At 38.2% G+C, this 24,325-nt stretch overlaps 1 protein-coding gene across 7 annotated transcripts in view; it reads left to right on the forward strand.

The window, feature by feature from the left end:
* The window catches only part of AKAP6 (A-kinase anchoring protein 6), a 643,220-nt gene that overhangs the window by 412,022 nt on the left and 206,873 nt on the right, over positions 1–24,325 (forward strand). For 6 of the 7 annotated variants that reach the window (XM_032622554.1, XM_032622555.1, XM_032622557.1 and 3 more), the window contains 2 exons: positions 5,805–5,901; positions 7,016–7,182. In XM_032622554.1, coding sequence (XP_032478445.1) covers positions 5,805–5,901; positions 7,016–7,182 — 264 coding nt within the window. The remainder of the gene's footprint in view (positions 1–5,804; positions 5,902–7,015; positions 7,183–24,325) is intronic. The other variant, XM_032622560.1, reaches the window with a different exon arrangement.

The following is a 24,325-nucleotide window of genomic DNA, read 5'->3' on the forward strand; positions in this document are numbered from 1 at the left end:
AGTTAAAAATAGAATGAACACATCTGCCTGGGATGTGGAGGGACAGAGCTGCCCTAGGGTAGATGAATAGTTAGACGGCCTTTGGGATTTTTCCCGCTTTGAAAATTTTCTGCTTTAGAATAAAAATTCTCCTGAGCCACCTGTGCTTAACTGTGTGGCTTAAAGATAAAATCGAAATGTCCAAGAAATGGAAAATATTGAGTCCAAATGCCTGGATTGTAGGTAAAGAAACAGAAGCCCATAAGGGTTAGATGACTTGTCCAAGGGCACACAAAAGGAAGACTCAGATCACTGGTCTCTCAGTCCCCTGCTCTCTGGACTCTCAGAGAGCAGCATCTGTGTTTGGGTGACCCCCTGTGCTGGGTGGTGGCCCAAAAGCAAAGAGAACCTGGTATCTGTACTTGAGTTCAGAGAGCCTCAACAGTAAGTGCCGCTTGTCACCTAAAAATGCCATAAAGTACCACTTGCTACACAGAACATTTGGAAAATAGAGAAAATGAATTTAAAAAGTCTATAATGATTTTTCTTTAGCCCCACTCATTGCCAAGCACTGCTTCAATGCTTTACAATCATTATCTCTAATTCTTACAACTTGGAAGTTAGATTGTATTACTTGTCATTTTATGTTTCAGAAAGCTAAAGCGCTGAGAATTCATTCCATTAAGACCAGGCTATGTTAACTCTAAGTCCTACCCTGCACAAGTGGTGTTAACATTTTGTTGCATTTCCCTATAGTCCTTTTCTACACACTGAGACTATCCATTTACATAGTTACAGTTTAATCATGGATACAATTTGAACTTTCATTTTTTGACTTGTAATGTGTTCTATCTATTTTTCATGTGATTTCATAGTCTTCATTTTAATGGCTGTATAATGTCTTAGCAAGTTTTTCGGAGGTTCTTAAACAAAAATATTTACTCATGAAAATCTTTCCATTTTTGGCACATGTGGCATTTGGAAGGTATATTTTATATTTTGAGGACCATCTGACCATCCTCTATGGATGGCACTGGGCAGAGCAGGAGAGAAACTGCCAGGCTGTGCACAGAGGATCATGACTTTCTTCCCCACCAAGAGCCCCTCTGGGAATGCAGGATGGTGCTGGGCACAGCTCAGATGGAGCCCGGGTGGAGACGGCCTAAGGCAGATAGCAGGTGACTTTTCAAGCCTCTGCTTTTCTGACTGAACACACATTCCTCCTCCTGCCCTTGTGAAAAAGCAAGTTTTCATTTTCTTAGGGTAGTAAAAATCTTTTGTGTGAAGAAAATGTGTCATCAAGTGTCTTATTCATCAGCATATATAGCATCTCTTTAAAATGACAGTGGGAGTAAAAGTTCATCAGTTCAATATGTCTTTCACATTTGGAGACTCCTGACTAATAAACCTCTGGTATTTATCATCAGAACAGCCAAAGAACTGAAATCTGGCACATGCTGTTCTCACGCACTGAGAAAAACTTAAAAAGACAGAAGATTTTCTCCATTTTTCCTTCTTCCATTCATTTAGAAGAAAAAACATACCTTTTTTTAATTAAAAAAAAATATGAGCATACAGAAACATCTGGCGTCCATTACCATAGCAGCCTCCTAAATGGCCTCCTTGTCTGCCCTTCTAAAGTCAACTCTGTATAAAAGCCAGAAAGATGTTTCTAGAACACAGAACTGTACCGCTCACCCTCCCATGTTGTTGACCTCTTCTTCCATGACTCTTATGGCTCTTGGAGTTAAATACCATGTGTAGCTGCAGCTCCCACATCCCCTGCTTCCACCTTGTCCCAGCCATACCAAGCTGCTTCTGGCTCCTCTATTCCTGCTGCAGTAGAGCGTGTCTCCAGCCCCACATGCAAATCAATCCTTTCTTCCCAAGCTCCCTGCCAGCCTCTGCAGAACCTGGTTCCCAGCTTGAGCTCCCATAGCAGCTATCTAGCACTATCACACTCATACGGAATGTAGCCTACAATCTTATTTTTACTTGGCCTGCATGATACTTTAATTTTAAAAAATTAAATCTCATTGGGCATGCATATCGCTGTTCAGTTTAAGGCCCTGCCACTGTCTGTTATACATCAAACCCCAATTACATATTTATTCTGTGCTGGGTCATATAAGGCTACTTGCTTTTGATCTGTTTTACCCAACAGACTATAAGTGGTGTGTGCTGGAATTGGGTATTGTTAATTTTTGTGTCTATAGGCCTGGCAGAGACTGCTCAATAAATATCTGTTGTATTAATTTATGCTTTTTTTAAAAGCATATATTATGTCGGGAGAGATGCAGTAACTCTTTTTGGCCTCTCTGTTCACAAACATTATAAAATTCATGGACCTCAGTGGACCTGGCAGACACTAACAGTATTCCATGGGGATGACAGAAAGTCTATGTTCATGATGTGATTCTGCTCAAACCTAGACATTTTGGATCTTTAAGCTTCTGAATGTGATTGTGGCCTTCCCACTACTTCCTGTACCAGGAGATTCATATCAATTCTTATGATCCCTCATGAGTAACTATCTTCATGTTTGTCATAGTTTTGTGCATCAAGGTGTACATTTCCTTGGTTTCATTTCATATCCACATGATCTCCATACTTCCATCAAACTGGGATCTTCAGAAATTTGAATGGAATAGGATAAGATGTAGTTTTTTATCTACTTAGTAAGGTGTGATCATGATTAAAGTACAATCAGTGTGCTTACCTGAATTTGGATCCTGACAAGGAGTAATGCACCCATGTCTATAGATGCTGGTGAGGCTAGGAATACCCATTGGTCAACCTGTGACGTATCATCTTTTTGATAATCTAGTCCTTTGTCTCAGCCACTGTATTTTTCATTTCCTTAGTTATTCTCATCTAGATGTTCAGTTTCATGCTGCTGTAAAGACACAAAAAAGATGGGGTGTCTCACAGGTCCCAGATTACTCATATTTATGGAATTTCACATAATTATCAATGATGTAGATCTGTGGTACCTGTCTATGGCCATGTTGTTGCCGTAAATTAAATCTCCAGAGAATGCCCTGCATTTTCAGGGAGTGCTATGGATGTTGCAAAGGGACTATATACCATAAGGCATTGCTGAGGAAACATGTTAGTAGCACAAGAATGGAAATGTGTCCAGGTATCAAGTTCAAAAAAAAAGAAAAGAAAAGAAAAAACTCTTTCACCTAAGCTTCCTTCCCTAGGGAAGAAGTGGGGGCAGAATGGGGAGAGTTTATTACAGAATCCTTTAGCAGCCAGAAATTTCATTGACAATGTTGTTAATGTGCCTGCTTGCCTGCCTTCTCAGAGGCCCATTGTGAATTCCTTACTTGATATTATTAATGGTTAATGGATGCACCGGAAAATTAAGCAATATTGTACCATTTGGGTAATAGTTATATTAAATGGTTCTTTCCTATAGCATAAAGCTTATCTTTTTTTAATAATGAATACTTCATCTTTTCCAATGTCCTAATCAAATGCTTCCACATCATCTTGAGGCAGAAGCAGATCCAGCTGCATCTATTCTATGCTATTGGCTTCAATTATGTCAAATTGTCCAACCTACCCACAGGTCCTAAGGTTCTCTTTTGCTGAGACGTAGGCCTGATGCACGTCTTCGGAAGCTCATGATTACCAACCATTCAGCACTAGTCTGTTGTAAGTAAACAGAGAATCAAAGAGAACACTAGGCTAATTTTACAGTTATGAGGAAATCTCTAGAATAGATTTCTTCCTCAATGTTGGCATTCTCGGGTTGATCTCAAGTATTTTTCTTTTCCATGTCCATTTTTCCCTGAAACACAAACATGTACCTCAATCTGCATGGCATTCCTTCAGAGTTGATGATTTCCACTGCAGTGGCAAAAAGTAAATTACAGTCGTGTTTTGGCTATAAATAATAGTTATTTAATTTTTAATAGCTATTATATCATTCGGATTGACCAGAAGCATCAGGCTTCTGATATATTGCCATACTTTATTTTATTCAACCAAATACCTGTAGCTGAAAGAGGGCAATACAAGAAATAGTGAACAAAAAAAAAAAAAAAAAAAAAGAAATAGTGAACAACCCTTGGGGAAACCAGTAAGTCTCTTTCTGCCATATTATGCTGAAACTTTACTGTTTCTTATGCTTCTAGTAAGATGAAATGATTCATCATTTCGGAGTCATTTTTTTAGTCAAGATTCTTATCTTTATACTTCAAGTTCTGATCTGCCTGTCCCTATCTCCTTCATTTTCAGCTTATTTTGACTGTTGTGCTTTTTCTTTTGAGCTTTAAAAGACCCCTTTTATCCACTAAGAAAAAGTCTCACCAATGAACATCCAAGGTGATGGAGGATGCCCTTTGATGTGCAGGGGCCATGCCTTATACCCCTTAAATTGCTATTACCCTGTCCAGTGTACAGAATAGGCATAATACATGGTTTCTGAATGAATGAATGAGTGAAAGAATGGAAAAATTAATATCTAATTTCATAAGTTATGGTTGTTTAACCTCTTTCATCCAAATTACATTCCAACTGAGACTATCATCTTGAATTTCTGTCAAATATTCTTAATACTAAGTTCAGTGTATAGTACATGCAGCCATTGCTCAGTGAGTGTTTAGTCAGAGCAAAGTATATTGTATACTTTGGAGCCCTATTATGGAGAAGCCGAAATGTGGCACATAGTCTTTCAAAATCCATACTTTTTCAAATTAAGTCAAGGAATGGATTTTCACCCTGAAGACTAACCATTGATTCAACAGATTGGTCACTATGATTACTCTCCGTTGGACCTCCTGTGTTTGGAACACCTTATAACATTCCAGAGACGGAAAAATCTTTGGAAAACCATCTGTGTTTCTTGAAATATTTAAATGGAAGCCTTCCCCTTGAGAGAGTCCTATTGATCCAGTTCAGCAGATATCCACTATTCCTGCAAACATTTATTGAACACCTCGTATGTGACATGAGTTGGAAATAAATGTGAAGCTGGCGATTCTTTCAATTGTAGTTCTTTCTTGCTTATAGGTGGGTAGGCAAGTATAGGAATAAAACAGAATTCAGTATGATAAATTCTACAATAGAAGCAGGTATAAGGAGCAGAGGACGCCGAGAGAGGGGAGTAATTAATTCTGTGTAAGGCATTAGGGAAGGCTTCCTGAAAGAAATGGCTCTGAGTTGGAATTCATCCATAACCGTCTTTGTCTTTTGGATGACTATCATAAGTGAAAAATGCCCCTGATGTACTCGACGTATTCATTTATAACTCAGTGTCATATTGTAAGGAATAAACTTAAAATTCAAACATTTGAAAACCATTGGACTCCTCACTACAGCACCTGAATCCACCTCGATATCCTGTGGTTTGTGTGATATCTGAGAAACAGCTGAATCAAGCCCCACTATATTAATGGATTTATGTATGTGCACATAAGGCTAATATAATTTATGTTGCCAACTTTTTTATGGTTTCATAAATAGTGCTATCAGTAACATTTCTAAAAGTGACGAAATGAGCTCATATGTGCTGGTAGAAATTCAGTATATTTTATAGAACACTGCTACTCTTGATATAGCCCACGGGATGTGACTTTTCATAAAAACCTAATGAATTTCTAGATTTGTCAGCTGTTTCCAAACAGATGCACTCTGCTAACCTAATGGAAACATTCTGAGCCCAGATCCCAGATATCAATAGGTTTTAGTATTGCCAATTAGTTTGTCTATTGAGTAAATTGGACTGTGTGGCTCTTGATAAAAAGTAGCAAGTAATTTTCTATGGATGTTTTAACTGCCTTGCCGGGCTTTGATGCTCGTATTTTTCCTTGCAGAGTTTTAAGTTGAATGTAGACAGTCATTGTGCTCTCAAGGAAGCTGTGGAGGAGGAAGGACTCCAACTTCTCGAGCTTATTGCATCTCACAAAGCAGGTAAATCCTCCTGAAATATTGCAAGTCTTTATGTCTCCAGACTATTAAGAATGAAGAAGCATTGCTGTAAATTACTGCATATATTCACTTCCTTATGTATTATTAATATTTACATTATCAGATTGACCTTCAAGATTTATAAATGTTTCATATACTGCACACAATGCTGTGATACTTGTAAGATGAAATACTGCCTCCAAATGGTCTGTTCATTTGGGGCTTGGTGTTCGCCTGAGTTTCAGTTGAAATCACATTCCTGAAAACTTCACTGACATGCTTTTTGATGTAGGTGCTCTGGAAATAACATTAAGATAATGAAGGAGAATTGTGCATGTAGTTATAACGCATACGCATTCAGGTACTTATAGATATCATTACACATATAAGGCAGGCAGTCTAGAGATACCTGATTATTTCCCTGCCAATTCACACACGTGAACGTTTTGCATGTTCTTTGCTGGTCATTGCATTAGCAGAGTTTTGGCCTTAGACCAATTCTTACTCCAGTATTAATGTATTTATGAGGAACAGATTATAAATAAAAAATAGTTTTGTCATTTGGTTATACTTATCCTGGTAGTAAAAGACCATAAGACAGGATGAATTACAGTTTGGCACTTGTTTTGAGCTTACCACAGCTAAATAAGAAAAGAGCAGCATTAATCTGATGTGCTAATACTAAAGACTGCTGTCTTAAATCTGGCCCATTTACTATAGTTCGGGTTGAATTAACTTTACCTATTTCCATACATTTTCTGATCATTATAAAGTCTCCACACGGATCCACACAGGGCCTTTTATTTGGAATGTGAAGCTGTGGTGTTAATAATTTTTATGTATCGTGATTTTTTGTTCCATATACATTTCTTTAGTCAATATATTAAACCTAAGTCGATTCCAAACCATGCATCTATGTGGTTATCCCATTTTTGTGTCCTTATGCCTTCTGTCAAGTCAGAAATCCCCAACCTCTGTTCTGAGTGGCAGGTGATGGTAATGGTTGCTTAAAATTATGTTTATTTTTAGAAATATCCATCTAATTTGCTAAATGAAAAACAATAATGGGTAAAAATGCAGTTGAGTTCGTAACTTGTGCTTTCCCCTCCTTTTGGAGAAGGACTAAAGGACATGCTGCGGATGATAGCAAGTCAATGGAAGGAGCTACAGAGGCAAATCAAACGGCAACACAGCTGGATTCTCAGGGCTCTGGATACCATCAAAGCTGCGATTCTGGCTACTGATGTGTCTGTGGAGGGTGAGGAAGGGACGGGAAGCCCCAAGGTAAGTGGCTTGAAGTTTGTCTTATTTCCTCTTACTTCTGTCTTCTTTTGAACTAGGCACCACTGAAGTTTTCTTTCTACTCCTAAGGCTTTTCGTTTTTACTGGGTAAACTTTATATATCTCTCTGTGTATAGGTATGTATAAACAAAATGAAATGGTTAAGTTTAAAACAATAAAAAAGCCTACAACTTTCAAGTTTTCCAGGAAGGGGTCTTTTTGTGAAAAGTGGCAAAGTAGGAGGGGGAAAGTACTTTAGGGGTAGGAGAAAGGGGGACATAAAACATTTAGTAAACAAAACATAAAGCATCTTTAACATGAATAATCCGAATGGTTTTAAATTGTTTTGTTGCAACTATAAATCACTATAATCAGTGCAATCACTCAGCTCTGACATCCATTAGCCGCTTGGTTACAGCAAATTAACAAAGAAGAGAGAAAGTGATTCATTATCTCATTCCTGTTAATGACTATCAGATGCATTGCCTAATTAGGGGATGGTCATTGCAGTGAGAAGAAGGTCATATGCTTTGCTACAAATCTTTTTGCTCTGAGTGTAAGTTCTCCATAATGGTGCATGCACCGAATACAAGTACTTTAAGAATGAATATTGACATGTTTTGGCTATCTACTTTAGATTTACAAAATAATCCGTAAAGCATATGCAGTTAAATTTTAAATGAGGCACCTTCTGGCACAGTGCACCCCTGTGAACATAAAGGTATCTTTGGGCTCATGACGTAGAAGATAATGGACTCATGAAGTAGAAGATAATTTTATTAATTTGATATTTTCTTGCAATCTCTCTTTTCTTTTGTATTTGTTCTTTTGTGAAAGTTGATGCAGAAAACCAGTCTCAGAATAGACTAAGCATGGAAACATACTGTAACATGGGGGGAACAGATTTAAGAGTTCATGGCTTCTATTCCTGGCATGGACAGAGTAATTAAATCATCATCAGGTCACATTTATTCAGTCCCCATGTGGATTGGCATTGGGCTAAATGTATACAGAGCAAGTTAAACAAACCCTCTGCCCTCTGAGCCTCACATTCTCAAGTGCAGGCAAGGAGAAACCCAATCTGCCCTGCAGTGGTGGGGCCACGCAGCCAGTGAAAAACTTAGGTGGTTTATAGCTTTGGAATCTCGAGCAACAACCTTGAACTTATTTGTTGGAAACAGAGGATGGAGTGATGAGCTCAGTTCCCTTTAAAGAAGGTTCCGTGGAGGAGGTCACATTTCAGGAAATACTTGAAGGAAGGAAGAGAGGTGGCTTGGCACATGCACACATATTTTAGGAAGTGACGTGATGAAAGGATCAAAGCTGGAACTAATCATAGGGAATGGAGAGTGTCTTCAGCAGACTTCTCAGGGCAGAAGTGGAGCCCTTTCAAGGAGCAGACTGCAGGAAGAAGTTGATTGGGCTAATACTTTGGCTGGGATAGGGGGCAGTGATGATGAGAAAGGACTCGACTAAAAACTTTGTTGTGTTTTATTTATTTAACAAAAATAAACGGAGTGCTTACTTTTTAAAAGCTATCCTGTATTGGATGCATTCCCCATGTCAGACACTGTTCTACAGTACTTCTGTGTATGCTCTCATTTAATTCTCACAACAAACTATTTAAACCTTATAAATAAGGCAGTCCTATTCTAATTTCCAATGGAAAAAATGGAGGCACAGAGAAGTTAAGTAACTGGCTTAAGGTCACACAGGTAGTAGGTAGCAGAGCTAGGATTTGAATCTGAGCCCTTTGGCCCCCGAGCACATTTTCAACACCACCGAGAGCACTGCCTGTTACTGGCACTGCTCAAGGTGGGGCATGGTGGTGGACAATCAGCCTCAGTACCTGTCTCACGGAGCTTGTGGTGAAGTGGGGTGACAGACTTCAATCTAACAACCATGCTTTTAGAAACCATGATGGGCTGTGAAAGAAAAGAAAAGGAAGCAACCGGAGGTTGGACTGGGAGAAGCGATTTAGATCAGGGCATCAGGGAGCGCCTCTTTGAGGAAGTGGCATTCTGTGAGCAGGCTGTGCAGCTAGAAGGGAGGTGGGGAGTGTGCAAGGGAGGCTGAGTGGCTGTGGGCACAAAGGGGAGGGTTTGGGAGTGAGCAGGGAAACGACAGCATTGATTCGCAGCCTAAAAACCTGTCCTTGGCTTTGGTGTGGAGCGTGGGTGGGTGAGTGCGGTGAGTCTGGGTGAGGGTGGGGAGGCACCAAAGTGGAGCTGCAGAGATGGTGCAATCACCTGTGTTAATAGAAGACCTGTGTTGAAAACGAGTGGCTCTATTCACCAGGGCCAGTTTGAACTGGACACTTTTAAATGAGCTCATTTTGTCGGGAGATGCTGAGATGAAGTAAAGAGGATAACCGAGCAAATGGGGAGAAAGTATTATTAAATGAGAGGCAATGTCAACATTTCTCAAAAAGAGGACCACCTTCCCCAGGCCCCGCCTCAAATGAGTCAGAGTCTCCTGGGAAGGGCCCCAGAATCTGCATTCCACAAACTCCCAGAATACCGCTGTCATAGGCTCTAAGAAGGCCCTTTTCCTACGGTGCTATACGATCCTCGATCCTCACATAACGGGGATCCTCACACAATATGAAAGAATGTCTGTCCTGTTGTTACTTATAATACCAAACAATTGGTATCAACCAAAACGTTTAAAACAGGGGCTGTTTAATTAAATTATGCTACATCTTATCCTAATGAAAGGTTACATAACCATTAAAAATAATGTTTTAGAAGAGAATTTTTAAACATTGGAAGAGATCTGTAAGATGCAATTATATATTTTAAACTATCTTTGAATTTTCTAAGTCTCTACAATGAGTAAGAATTATTTTAACCAGAAGAATAAAGAATATATGTAAAATGCAAGAATTACAAAGTGATTTAAAAGGTAGAATATATGCCATTGATCTGAAGGGACTTGAGATGTGAATTTAGATATTAGGAGGAAAAATAGATACATCTGATTCTTAATGATTTGGGTGTCTCAGTTCTGAACAAAACAAAACAACAACAGCAACGAAAACCCTCTCTCTTTGAATCATCTCCCAAGTGAAAATGTCTTTCTTGAGTCACATCAGTCCACAAAGAATAGCATAAGTAGTTTTTCTGGTTAATAGTATTACTATTCCAAAGCATTTTCACATCACACTATGTGCACAGTGTGGTGTATCTGAAAGCGGCTATGAGGAGAGGCTTCTGTGGGCATCTACAGATGTAGAACCTGAGGGAGGTGTGAGAGTCTAAGACTTGGATGTGACAGAGCTGGCCACACCCCAGGCCTTCGCCTCCCAGCTAGTTCTCTCTTCCCCAGTTTGGGTTGAATTTTCTTAGGACAGATGAACTCATCCATAGTCAAGGGTGAAGGTAAAATCAACTTAAGACAAAGAAAATATATTTCTAAATTTAAGCTTAGGAAACTGAGGAGAAATCAGAATGGTCATTCCTTCTATTTGCTTAATGTTTATGAACTGCCTTCCTTAGTCCCTTGGGCAAGCACGAGGAATAACAGGAGGGGCTCAGACTATGAAGTCAGACTGTCTGAGCTCAACTCCTGACACTTAACTAGCAATGACTTAACTTCTCTGTGCCTCAGCTCCCTCATTTGTATGACGGAGGCAATGCTAACATCCACCTCAAGGAACTGTGATGCAGATTAAGGGGTGCCTGGCACGTAGTAAGTCTGAGATGAGGGTAAACTTGCAAGACTTCATACTCTAGTGGTGGAGACAACAGACAAATAATTCTAATAGAATCTGACAAATACTCTAGTAGAGGTAGGTACAAAGTTCTATGAGTACAAGGAGAAGGAAATAACTACCCCCAAGTGGGAGTATCAAGGAGAGACTTGCAGGGGGGTTGATATTCTAAATGGAGGGTGGAGGGAAGGATTTCTGCCTGGGTGAAGTTGATGGTCACAGAGAACAGACCTGGGATCTTCTGGGCCACGATTAGGCCAGCTTGCCGCAATCTACCCAAGGCTCAAGATGTGACAAAAAATGACCCTTAATGATCAGTGATGTGAGCAGTAATTCCTCGTATGTCTCTAACTGACACTATCCAAGCCGAGTGAGGTCCTTAAACAGAATGTATCTAATCTGTCCTGTTTAAACAGAAATTTTTCTTTCCATATTGCACCAAATAGAGCAAGCTTAAACCCTGGAGTTCACCAAGACTAAAAGCTGGATTCAACTTTTTATCTATCATGTCGGCCCTCTTTCTGTGACGTGACCTTGAGCAGGTCATGTACAAATTGTGCCATGAAATGCATCTCCTAGCACAGCAGTTATGATCATCTATTTCATCTTAGTCCTAAAAGAGGAACTAAAATTAAAACATAATAAAAAAATAACTCCAGAATTCATCTTAGCTTTACTTCAGAAGCTACTGGGAACTTGAGAAGCATAATAGAAAATCTAAGGAATATATCTAGGGGGTATTTTTCTTTTTTACCTTGTTTGAGAGACTGCAGAAAACGACTTGGTCTTAGAAATCTTGTAAAGAAGGAGGATAGGAGGAAATTCAAAGACTCTGGGAAACTTCTCCCCCAGGACTCGGCAGCATACCTTATTTGTTGTATTTCATTTTAAAAAAAGTATTTTCCCAGGATTGTGAGATCTTTTATACATGGAAATAGAAAACAAAATTCACTCATTCTAGAAATAGAGATTCGGCATGCATATCCAAGAATTGAAAGTATGCTTGTAATTATATATTTTATTTTAAGATAGATTGGTGAAAGTTTATCACCTTAAACTAGGCTTTTTCAGTATGTTAAACTTATGAATGGTGTATAGCTGGAGGGATTTCAAAACACAGTGAATATCTAACTCCTAACAAAGGGTGCATTCTTTTTTTGACCTCTCAAGGCAAAAACCAAAAATCCTGAAAGGAAAAAAGCATTCTTAAATTTTGCACATTGCCTCCTTTAAACTGTACTTATCCTCTGTTTTTACTTTTTACCTATAGAGCTTGCCATCATTACAGATGTCTTAGAATCAAGGCCAGGATTTCCCCACATGACATCTTGAACTTTGCATCATAGAAAGCACATAACAATGGTTCTTTTGTCCTCTTTAAGGAAATATATACATTTCCAAAATAAAGAATATTTGAAGACTTTATTGTAAATTCAGAGAACTTTATAGCTACTAGAAGGGTGACCTAGCCTGGGTTCCAACCAAGATCTTCACTTCCTTAGTGAAAGGAGATAGAGGGTTTAGCTGCTTTGAACTCTAGGGTTGTGCTTATTTTATCTGGCTTCTTTGAGGTTCTTAGATTGAAGTTGTCATCCCTTTGGAAATGGATATCAGACTGTGAAGGTCATCAGTGTTATCTATTCAACAGTAGCACAAGAACAACTGATTCACTTTGTTATAAAGCAGAAACTAACACACCATTGTAAAGCAATTATACTCCAATAAAGATGTTTAAAAAAGAACAAGGTTAAGGACATTTCTTAAATATGTTTGCTCAGGCCTACGAATGACAGTTTCAGATATTGGCTGAGAAGGGACGTTTGTGGGTACTCTAACTTGGGTATGTCACTGACCACCTAGCCTTTCATTGAATGTCAAGAGTGGGCAAGTCTAATACTAACACATATTTTCTGTTTGTTTACCAGACACCCAAGTCTTAACCTAGTATTTATGCTAATGAGTTATGGGTAACTTTCTTTAACTGAAGGGAGAGAAAGAGGCTGATTTAGGGAGGACTCTATATGATAATTTTCTCTGTGTTATATAGTATCTCTTGGGTAATAGTGCAGCTGGATATTATTATCCTGGAACGGAATTTGATCCTGATTCTTCCAAAGCATTGGTGAGACAAAGCATTGTCTCTGCATTCTTTTCTTTTCTGGCTCAAATGCTTTTGTAGTTGCATGTTGTTTAATATAGAATCTTCAGAAACAGCTTTAAGATATTGAATGGGAATTGCATTTATATATGGTTAGTCCCACATACACTTGGCACTGACATATATGAAGAATTACTTAAGATACTTTTCTCTTTTCCTCATGCAAAAAAAGGGAGCACAGGTATATGTTGTCAAAGGAACCAGAAATGATATCATAAGGTTAAACTGGGCCTAAAGTAGTAGAAACAAAGACAACAGGCAAAGGCCTGGCCATTATTTATTGAGTGCTGACAGAGGGCTCTGCCCAGTGCCAGGTCAGACATGAGGGAAGACACGCTTTTCTGCTCAGTGGGCTTATCATCTCAGTGTAAGCACACAGTGTAACATCTTGTCTAATGTAGATTGGGCTATCTTAGATCTAGAATAATAGATCACCTAAGATTTAGATCGTCTTAATTAGGATGTTGGCAGATTGAAATGGAATGGAGTTCTTGATGCAAGCAAATGAGTAGTAAATGCATTACCAATTCCACCTCTTCCTTGCAGAATTCTTCCTAAAAGCCAGTATCCAGTTCCTTTCCTGCTAAACTATGTAAACAGTACTGAAATGCAGTACCTAAGGAGAGCTCTTTCTTCTACTGTGGATTCTTCAGTAGTCCTTTTTTTGTTAATAGAAGGGCAACTTTTCTTCAGAAATGTTTGTGAAAGACAGAAACAAAAGTGAGTTATTTTTCTGAAGATCAGTTGTGGTTACTAAATTTGTGATGGAATCGAATAAAAGATAGTTCTTCTAATCTCCTTGAGGCACTTAAATTTGCATATTATCAGATGTGTGGGTGGGCCCAAGATGAGGAATTTTTTTAGTAGTCTGCCACTGTAACTAGGTGACTGAAAAAATGATTGAGATGATATAACGTATATTAAGTCAAAGGACAGCTAATGGTCAGCCCTATCATGGTCTATATGATGTATAAAACCATAGCTTATCTTGATTTTTCGTACTGTGTTTCCATTGCTGGATGATTCTGGGAGTGAAATTCTTTGGTGTCTCTAATCAACACAGGGAAATGTCACTGGCAAGAGTAGGTAGCCTATTTTTTTTTCCCTATTTAGTCAAAGAGTGCCTAATCTCTGAATCCGTAACAACTAGGGTTGCAGAGATGCATGGTATTAGATGCAAAGTTACATTCTGCAGAAAGCAACACTCTTTTACTGGCAGAACTCACATTTTGTAACTCAGCCTGATCTATTCTGAAGATAATATATAGTTAAACACCTTAGGGGTACTTTTTGATATATAGTGGAGGTCAACATTTTTTTTTAAATCTATAAGTATTTAAGCACAAAAAAGAAGGCAAGATACAGAATTGCTTCAAAAAACCACTTTAAAATTAATAAGTAAATTATTTGAAAGTGTGGGACAATTACCTCAGTGTGTGATTTACACTTTTTCCCCGGAATGTGTTGTTTCTGGCAGGGGAGCATCTGAGCTGGGAGAGCCCTGCTAAAGGGATTACTTTGCTCTGGCTCTTGTGTTTACTGAGTCACCTAGGACTTCTTATAAAACAGCAGTTTTCAAATGTACACACACCTGCACTCAATACCCTGAATACTCCAAAAGTTTGTTTAACTGTTCTCACACCCAGAGTATCTCTCCCATCCAGTGAGGTCAAAAAGCATTGAGATGTCCACATTCTGGTTTTTCCTTCTCCTCGGAAATTACTTGGAATATAGCCATTTATGTGGTTCTGATGCTAACAGAGACAGAGATATTTTTTCAGTGTACTGTAGTGCTCTTTGCCACCAGGCCTCACAGAACATCACCAGTCTTACCTCCCACTGTGCCAAAATGAAGGTTAACGTTTCTCAGCAAACATTAACTAGATTAGACGTCCTGCTGGGCCAGAGTCCAGGGATCCATCTCACTGCGGCTTCCAGGCCATTTTGCGTTGGGTGGGAGTGGTGACTTCTCATCTTTGTACTTATCTGGCCTGCAGAGGCCAACACTGGTTTAGCATTGCCCCCTGCAGGGCTAAGCAAGGCCATGGATCTTTCTGTGTGAGAAAGGGGAGAGGGAAAAAGGAAGCCTAAAGCAAGAGGCTAAGACAAAGGAAAAGAGAGAGGGAAAGAAAAGAGAGAGAAGGAACAGAAAGAGAAAGATAAAAGAAGGAAGTATGTATCCAGTGAAGTTCATCTGCCTGAGTCGCTTCATGAACATTAATGCTTTCGTGTCTCTTGCTCTTTCTATCTTATTCTTTCCTTTCTCTAGCTGTGGAACTCAAAGCCAGAAAAACTGTCTTTACTTTTGACATCTTAGACATTATTGTATAACCATTGTGTGTGTGTGTGTGTGTGTGTCTAACATACTCTATTAATGGGGTTAGCGTAGTTAGCAGGCTTACTATGGTCTAGGTTTGTATCAAGCCTTTTACCTGGATAGTCTCATTCATTCTTCCCAACAGTATAGCAGTTGTAGCTTCTGTTGTCATTTTTACTTTACTGATAAAGAACTTAGGCTCCAAACACATATTAGGTACTCAGGCTTATTCAAAGTCTTTTTGAAATCCGTATGTGACAGCGTAAAGGTCAAATTCCTTACCCTGTCATGGGACTCCACCTGCTTAGTCAAGATTCATGTCACTGTTTCATTTCGTTAATGTTCTAGTTAATTCACCATCTTCCAAATGCCTTTTCCCTTTGCTTTTGCCCAGGGCTTTTCCTGTTCTCTCTACTTACACTGCTCTTATCCATCCTTAAAATCGATAAATATTGAATACGTAACTACATTGTGATGTCATAGCTCTGGACAGGACACTGTTCCTCTCCGTGCTCACTGCCCAGCAGTAGAGAAAGACACACACATATATAATTCTAAATTAAGGCAGACTGTGTGATGAATACTATAATAAGAGTTAGGAACATAAGAAATAGGGAAATTAGGGGAAGGGACATTATTTCAATCTGATTGTGCCTGGGAAAGCTCTTTGCTCTAAGAGAAGATGGATTTTTGTGGAGGTCTCTAATATTCTGACAAATTGTTAGTAGGAAGATATTGAAGGGAGAGCATTCCAGGTAGAGGAAATAACATGGTAAAAAGCATGGAAAAAAGGAAGATATGAGGGACATCTAGAGAATGGTGAACAGCGAATAGTTTGGCTCTTTTGAACATAGAGTGTCCATGTGTTTATGGGAAGGAATGAGGACCTAGTGGAAAATAAAGCCTGAAAAGCTTTGAGCTATGTACTGGAGAGGTCTGAATATCAGCTGAAGAGTTTATGTTTTGTTAGTATGCCTTTAGCGTTTTTAATCAGCGGTCCCCAACATTTTGGCACCAGGGACCGGTTTCGTGGAAGACAATTTTTCCACAGACGGCGGGGGGGGGGGGGATGGTTCAGGCAGTACTGTGAGCGAGGGTTCAGTTGGTAATGAGAGTGATGGGGAGTGATGGGGAGCTGCAGATGGAGCTTCTGTGTGGCCCGGCTCCTAACAGGCCACGGACTGGTACTGGTCCATGGCCCGGGGGTTTAGCTATTAGTGTTTTAATGATTGGATTTAGCCACAGAAAACAGATGGCAAAAGTAGGATGAGAGCGGAAGGACTGACAATGAATTAGGAAACTAGTATAATAACTAAAGGCAACGAAAGTCAAGCAGTGGCCGTGATAATAGAATGAAAAAAGTAGAAGCAATATTATAGAAGAAATATTAGGATTTGGCATCGAGGGAATGGAGGTCAGAGGGAATAGTTAATGATGATTCAAAGGAATTGAGCATGAACAGTTAGGAGAATGGTGTTACTATTAACTGAGGTAGGACAGATGTCTAATTAATAAGAATATCTGGATGTATAACCTGGGCAGAGATATTTTGTAACCTCTGCAGGTGATTCCAAAGTGCAGGCAAGTTTGAGAACAATGATTTAGAGATGGGAGAAGCCAAAAAATTATCTGTGTAGTTATGTGCAACACTCAGTTGAAAATGTAAGCCCGAAGCTTGGAGCAGGGATCAATGCTGAGGTTGCAGGTTTGACAGTACACATAGATTTTTAAAAAAATTTTTTATTGGAATATAGCTGATTTACAATGTTGTGTTAGTTTCAGGTGTACAGCAAAGTGAGTCAGTTATACATAAACATATATCCACTCTTTTTTAGATTCTATTCCCAGGCAGGTCATTACAGAGTATTGAGTAGAGTTCCCTGTGCTGCACAGTAGGTTCTTATTAGTTATCTATTTTATATATAGTAGTGTGTATATGTCAATCCCAATTTCCCAATTTATCCCTCCCCTGCCTTTACCCCCTTAAGTTTGTTTTCCATATCTGTGACTTAAGTTTGTTTTCCATATCTGTGGAAAACAGATATGGAACCTTAAGATTGTTTTTCATATCTGTGACTCTATTTCTGTTTTGTAAATAGGTTCATTTGTACCATTTTTTTAGATTCCATCTATAGGCGATATAGATGTCTTTCTTTGTCTCACTTACTTTGTCTTGCCTTGTCTGACTTACTTCACTCAGTATGACAATCTCTAGGTCCATCCATGTTGCTGCAAATGACATTATTTCGTTCCTTTTTATGGCTGAGTAATATTCCATTGTATTGATGGACATCTAGGTTGCTTCCATGTCCTGGCTATTGTAAATTGTGCTGCAATGAACACTGGATTGCATGTATCTTTTCAAATTATGGTTTTCTCTGGCTATATGCCCAGGAATGGGATTGCTGGGTCATATGGTAGTTCTATTTTTAGTTTTTTAAGGAACCTCTATAGTGTTCTCCATAGTGGCTGTACCAATTTCCATTCCCACCAACAGTGTAAGAGGGGTCCCTTTTCTCCACATCCTCTCCAGCATTTGTTGTTTGTAGATTTTTTGATGATGGCCATTCTGACTGGTGTGAGCTGATACCTTGCTGTAGTTTTGATTAGCATTTCTCTAATAATTAGTGATGTTGACCATCTTTTCATGTGCTTTTTGGCCATCTATGTCTTCCTTGGAGAAATGTCTATTTAGGTCTTCTGACCATTTTTTGATTGGGTTTTTTGTTTTTTTGATATTGAGCTGCATAAGCTGTTTGTGTATTTTGGAGATTAAGCCCTTGTCAGTTGCTTCATTTGTAAATATTTTCCCATTCTGAGGATTGTCTTTTCCTTTTGTTTATGGTTTCCTTTGCTGTGCAAAAGCTTTTAAGTTTCATTAGGTCCCATTTGTTCATTTTTGTTTTTATTTTCATTACTCTAGGAGGTGAATCAAAAAAGATCTTGCTGTGATTTATGTCAAAGAGTGTTCTGCCTAGGTTTTCCTCCAAGAGTTTTATAGTATCCAGCCTTACATTTAGGTCTTTAATCCACTTTGTTTATTTTTGTGTATGGTATTAGGGAGTGTTCTAATTTCATTCTTTTACATGTAGCTGTCCAGGTTTCTCAGCACCACTTATTGAAGAGACTGTCTTTTCTCCATTGTATATTCTTGCCACCTTTGTCATAGATTAGGTGACCATAGGTGCGTGGGTTTATCTCTGGACTTTCTATCCTGTTGCATTGATCTATATTTCTGTTTTTGTGCCAGTACCATATTGTCTTGATTACTGTAGCTTTGTAGTATAGTCTGAAGTCAGGGAGCCTGATTCCTCCAGCTCTATTTTTCTTTCTCAGTATTGCTTTAGCTATTTGGGGTCTTTTGTGTTTCCATACAAATTGTAAGATTTTTTTGTTCTAATATTCTGTGAAAAATGCCACTGGTAATTTGATAGGGAAGTCCAGGTAGATTTAATAGCTGTAGCCTTGGAAGTTGATGTTGACAAGAAAAGCCTATTGTGTGAGAATGAAGGAGAAGTATGATAGAGCCTTGAGGAATGTCTAGGGTAACTGAGAGCAAGGACGTCATATTACAACTGGGGATTAAGTGAGACTATACATGCTCAATAGTGAAACTCCCAGCTCTTGCCTCCCAGAATGCTGTTAACCAGGGGATAGTAGGAATGTAGTTAAAAGGAAATTTTCATGGGGTAGGGGTGACCTTAGCATGTTTATAGGTTAGAGAATAGGAATAGTTAAAAAGGGATGGTTGAAGAAGATAGTTGCAAGAAGGATGAGAAAGAAGATGAATTGGCACAATGATTCAGATGTTGGAGAGGAAGTGAGTCAGGTGGAGCTGTGAATTTCAGGAAGGGAGGGTATGTCTTATGAGATAGGAGAGAAAGAAAGAATATTGAGTGGTAAGCAATGGTAAAGAGGGAAGGAAGCCAAAGGATTTAGAACAAAGGCAAAGTCAATGTGATTAGTCAGTGAGGCAATTATATGAATAGAGAGAGGGTTGAGAGTGAGGAGGGACTGGAGAACTAGAGTGAGATTCAAATCCCACCTTCTCAATAGAGATTTCCTGCAACTTTCCAGTCCTAGGTGATTGCTATTCCTTCTAAACTATATTGTATTTACTATTTGTACCATACATTTGGTGATTAATCACACACAGCCTTGTGACCCATTTCCATTGTTGTCTTGAGCTCTCGTTTATACCTTTTGTAAGCTAACTTTTAAGGTGACTACACTCCATGACTAAAAAGTCCTCAGGGCAGCGACTACATCCTAAACTTCTTTGTTTTGCTCACTTTAAACTTTATTTGAGCTAAAAGTATATATTTAAAAATTTTTAATTCGTCGATATAATATTATTATTAAAGTTAAAGACAGCACTCCACTTTATCTTATCTTTTTATCTTAGCTGTGTAAATAATGGCACAATCCTATCTTACCATCTGATCTTCCTCTCTACAGTTCTCTCCCATTTCCTTTGCCTCTTGCTTTTTACTGTAAATAAAACAATCTTTAAAAGAGCTGTTTTACCTCTTTCTCCCCAAATAACTAGTAATTTATATGATAAAGAAGAAGTGTGATTTTATTTACTTACCTTTTTTTTTTTTGTATTTCCTTGAATCACTTAGTTAATTGTTTTAATAGGCTGTTAGTTTTTTGGTTTTTTTTTTTTTTTGGTTTCTATTTAAACAGACTTGCTGAAAAAATATATTCTGAGTTGCTTTGAAAAAGATTAAAAGCATCTAATGTGACTTAGCAGCTGACCAGCACACTGGTTGATGAAATATATAGTCTTTGCTCGAAAGCTCTCTAACAAGATTAGGTGAGATTGAACCTGAGAAGGTAAAGGTTTCTAAATTGACATAAACTCAAAGGACAGAACTAAATCATACTACTATTTGAATCTCTAACAAAGCCTAATCTTTGACATATTATATTTGGTACACTATAATCTGTGTACATACACATCCTTCTAGTAAATGATGAATGAGGTTTAGCTAACATAATGTAGTTTATTATATTCTTTTATACTCTTCTAGACCTTTGTAGGAAATTTAAGGTTGGGGAGGTCTGCTTTGTAAAATGTCCCAGATCACTTCACTGGAACAGAGTCTCTATAGAACACACATGCATGCGTTTTTCCAAAACAGCTTGGTCAAATGTATTTTCCTACTGTCATTCATTTGATGCCTTTTCTGGCTGCCATTAGATAGATAGGGGGAAATATTGAATTTCACTGGATAGTTCCGTCTGGCTAAAACCGGTAAAACCAATACTTTCTGATGGGAATTTTTGGTCCAGTTGTGAAACCAGAAAGAAATTAGTAAAGTTTCATCAGCATATTTGACCTTCAGTACTTATCTGAACCTTCTCAGATTCATCCATAATTTGAGGGCTATGCTTTTTGAATTATGTAGAATTTTGAAAAACTCTGTCTCAGATTTTTTCTCCTTTTCAGTCCCTCATCCCCAAAGCTTTTATTTCTTTCCTATCTGAAAGTAACTAATAACCACATGATGTAAACTTGCGATTCCAATGCTGAGCAGGTTCAATAGTATCAGTGAAATTGACTCTTGTAGGACGATGCCGACCAGCTTAATGTGTTGGAATTTTTCCCGTTACTTAAGACTTCAGGGGTTCCAGAACCTGGCCTGTTGTATATAACAAGTGCTTTATACTGACCCCCTTTTCTGGTCACACACTGTTTCTCCTCTTTGCAAACTCTTCTGAGAATTACATATTTATAAAATAGCATCTTTCTGGACCCCACTGCCCATTCTCATTAATGAAGTTCTTGTGTCAGGGGTTTTTTCTTTCAAGTAAATTAGATTAACATGACAACAGAAAACAAAATGTATTTTTTCAGATTATCATTAAATAGTGCTAATAATAATGTTGCATTTTGGAATGAAATGAAATCATCTCATTTCCGAATAATTGAGAATTTTATAACTGTTACTGTAAATCAGTAATTGAAAATTTCCCCCCTTTTTTATTTTGGTTGAAGGCTAAGAATTATTAACCGTGTAATATAGAACAAAGAGAACAGTGACGTGAACAAAGATATCACTGGATAAAGGTAAACTTGATGTTCTGAGTACCTTTTCTTCCCTTGTAATTACTTTTGTATTTTATCCAATTGTGAAGTAGTTTTCAGTTGTATTACTGCTTCAGACCTTTGACAAATATCATCTTCTGTTGTTATCTGCAGATTTCTTTTAGTCTCAGTTGTACACAAAAAGCTTAATGACTATTCTCCTTTGGCTAATGCACAAAAAGGAGATCAGGTAAAAGAGTTTGAAGATAGAATTTCTTTGGAAATCTTGCATTTTAAGCAGCTGCTGTCTTACAACAGCTTCTTTCAGTGAATGCCTGGAAATTGAAACTCCTGTTGTGTGTACTTTTCCTAGGCAATCAGTAGTTCTCTCTCTTCCTGTAAATGGGAAAATTGGATATTAGGGAGTATAGGCACACTTCTCCTCCTAAAAGGGAAGTGGGTTGGGGATGTTGCACTAATGATACAATCATCATCAGCAGCATCAAACAACGGTTATTAAAGTCATCAAACAGCGACTACGTGATGACTTTAGCCACAGTCACTTTATTGAAATTATCCTCATCGGTGTTCACTCATGACTTCTTGGTTATCAAATAAAACAGTCTCTGAGCCTCAGCTCCCTAATTTATAAACAAAACATTTGATCCTGATTAGTGGTTTTAATTGATAAATTATTAGCCAATAATTTTTTTCAAAATAAATGTTATTCATAATCCCAATATAGAAAACAAACCAAAGTGAAATTTCTTGGTTGACTCAGAACCTGAAGACTTTGTCCCCTGCTTGCTACCACCTGGACCTTCTATAGCCCTACCTGTCCCCAACCTCTGCAGAGCTCGCAGGTTCCATAGGACGAAGTTCTGAAACTAGCCTCCCAATTTGACCTTCTTGTCTGTGCCTCTTTTTCATTTGCACCGTGACTCTCCTACGCAGGATGCTTCAGTGGTTTTCCATTGCCTGCCTATAAAGTTCCTTCCTTTTGAGCATTGTTCCTTTGAGTCTCTTGTCTTCCTTTGCAACATGCGCCTACTTCTAGCCTCCAGAACTGCTCAACTTGTCCTTTTTTCTATGCTCTTCTCATTCTGCTCCTTGTATCTTTGCCCATCTCTAACTGTTCAGTCCTTTTCACTCTCACCCGATACCCATCTAAGTCAAATGACTCTCAATTTTCTCAACGTTCCTAAAGCATTTGTACCTCAATTATAGCACATATCACATTCTGTCTTTGAATTTTGTATTAAAGATGTCCCTCAGGCTGTTTGCTGTCTGAAGGTAGGGAACTATTTCTTGTTAATCGTTCTGTACACTGCAGTGCTCAACATATGTCCCTTAAAGTCTACTTTCAAAAATGCTTGTCAGTAAACAAAACACTTACAACAGAAATCAAAGTCCTTCAATTATGTGGGTATTCTTTAGATTATTTATTTCTGTTAGTCCCTTATTCTGTTAGTCTGTTAGTCCCAGTTTTGTAAACTGGTCTATATTCTCTGAGGTTATGTAGATTACAATGATTAAATTTAATTGATATGATGGAATCTAGGCCAGTTATATAAGACTAAAGTGAAGTATCTTTTTAATGCAAAATGTTTTATAGCTTTGCATTTCATAATAAAAAGAAAAAGGAAAAACAAAGCAACCTACTATGTGTTTGGAAATTTAACTTTTCTTGACTTTTTTTTCCTTGATATTTTAAATAGGGTTAGTTATGAGTTAGTTAGCTCACTGACATCCTAGACATACCAGTTATATATTAATAAGTGTGGCATCTGTACTAACACTATAATTTTTAATTTTCATTTAAATAGTTGTTATTGAGCTCCCAGGGAGGACAATGAAATGTGTAATTTCAATAAAGTATATCTCTTTTTGTATTTATTTTTCTGTTTCCTGTAAGTTCTATAAGATTATCATCCCTTAATAGAATATGTCTGAGAATTCAATTAAGTTTAATGAAAGTTACAAAAGCTGGTAAAGGAGAGAACGTACTACTGTACAACTATTTAGTTTCTATTACCTCATTTTAGTTACTTAGTGCTTCATAATTTTATTAATAGTTTTGGGATAAGGAAAGGTATGCTGATTTGGTAAACTTTATATTGATATTTCAAACAAACTGTAATAAGAATATGTCCTATGATATAGTAGTGATAATATAGTGATTAATATGCTTTGGAGGAAAAAGCCCAAATAAATTTAGTAGGTTTTTTTTCCCCAAGACTAATATTATCAATTATTTTCATAACTGGGGAAGAACTGACATTGAGACTAGAAATAATGATAGAGACAAATAGATGTATTTCAGAATTAGAAATCTGAGGGCTTGAAATAAGTCCATATATCCATAAACCACAGACAAATGGAAGGTACTTTCCCCAGGGATCATTAAGTCAGAGAATCCCTTCTCTGCACCTGTGTGATCATCTGCAAAGGAGGAGTGATAATGCTACCTCCCTCCCTCACAAGCTTGTTGATGAGATCAGATGATATATATGGAAGTACTGTCAGAGTTGGATGGTTGACTAATTCATACGTGGTAGCTAAGAAGACCAGAGACATTTTGTACACTTCTAGACTCTCATAGCTGCAGCCAGGGTAGGAGTCTGACTCCCTGTTCTCTTGCAATGGTGGGTGTGTGGGACTGGGGCCTCACTGGGTTACAGTGAGGAGCTTTGAGTGGGACATAGAATGGAGGAGAGTCACCTCAATCAGCGACGAGGTGAACAAGTAAACCAAAGACAGTCGTAAGCAAGGACTAAATCCACAAGTGGAGTCAGAAGGAATGGACGTGAAAAGGAAAACAGGAAGTCAAACCTGAAAATAGCCACTTTGAGGCACCAATACTCAGAGCCAGATGCTTCACAATAGGGACCCTGGGTGGTACCAGAGGCAGTGGTGGTGGGAGCC

The sequence above is a fragment of the Phocoena sinus genome, chromosome 2 (assembly GCF_008692025.1).
Source record: "Phocoena sinus isolate mPhoSin1 chromosome 2, mPhoSin1.pri, whole genome shotgun sequence".
In the NCBI taxonomy this organism is placed as follows: domain Eukaryota; kingdom Metazoa; phylum Chordata; class Mammalia; order Artiodactyla; family Phocoenidae; genus Phocoena; species Phocoena sinus.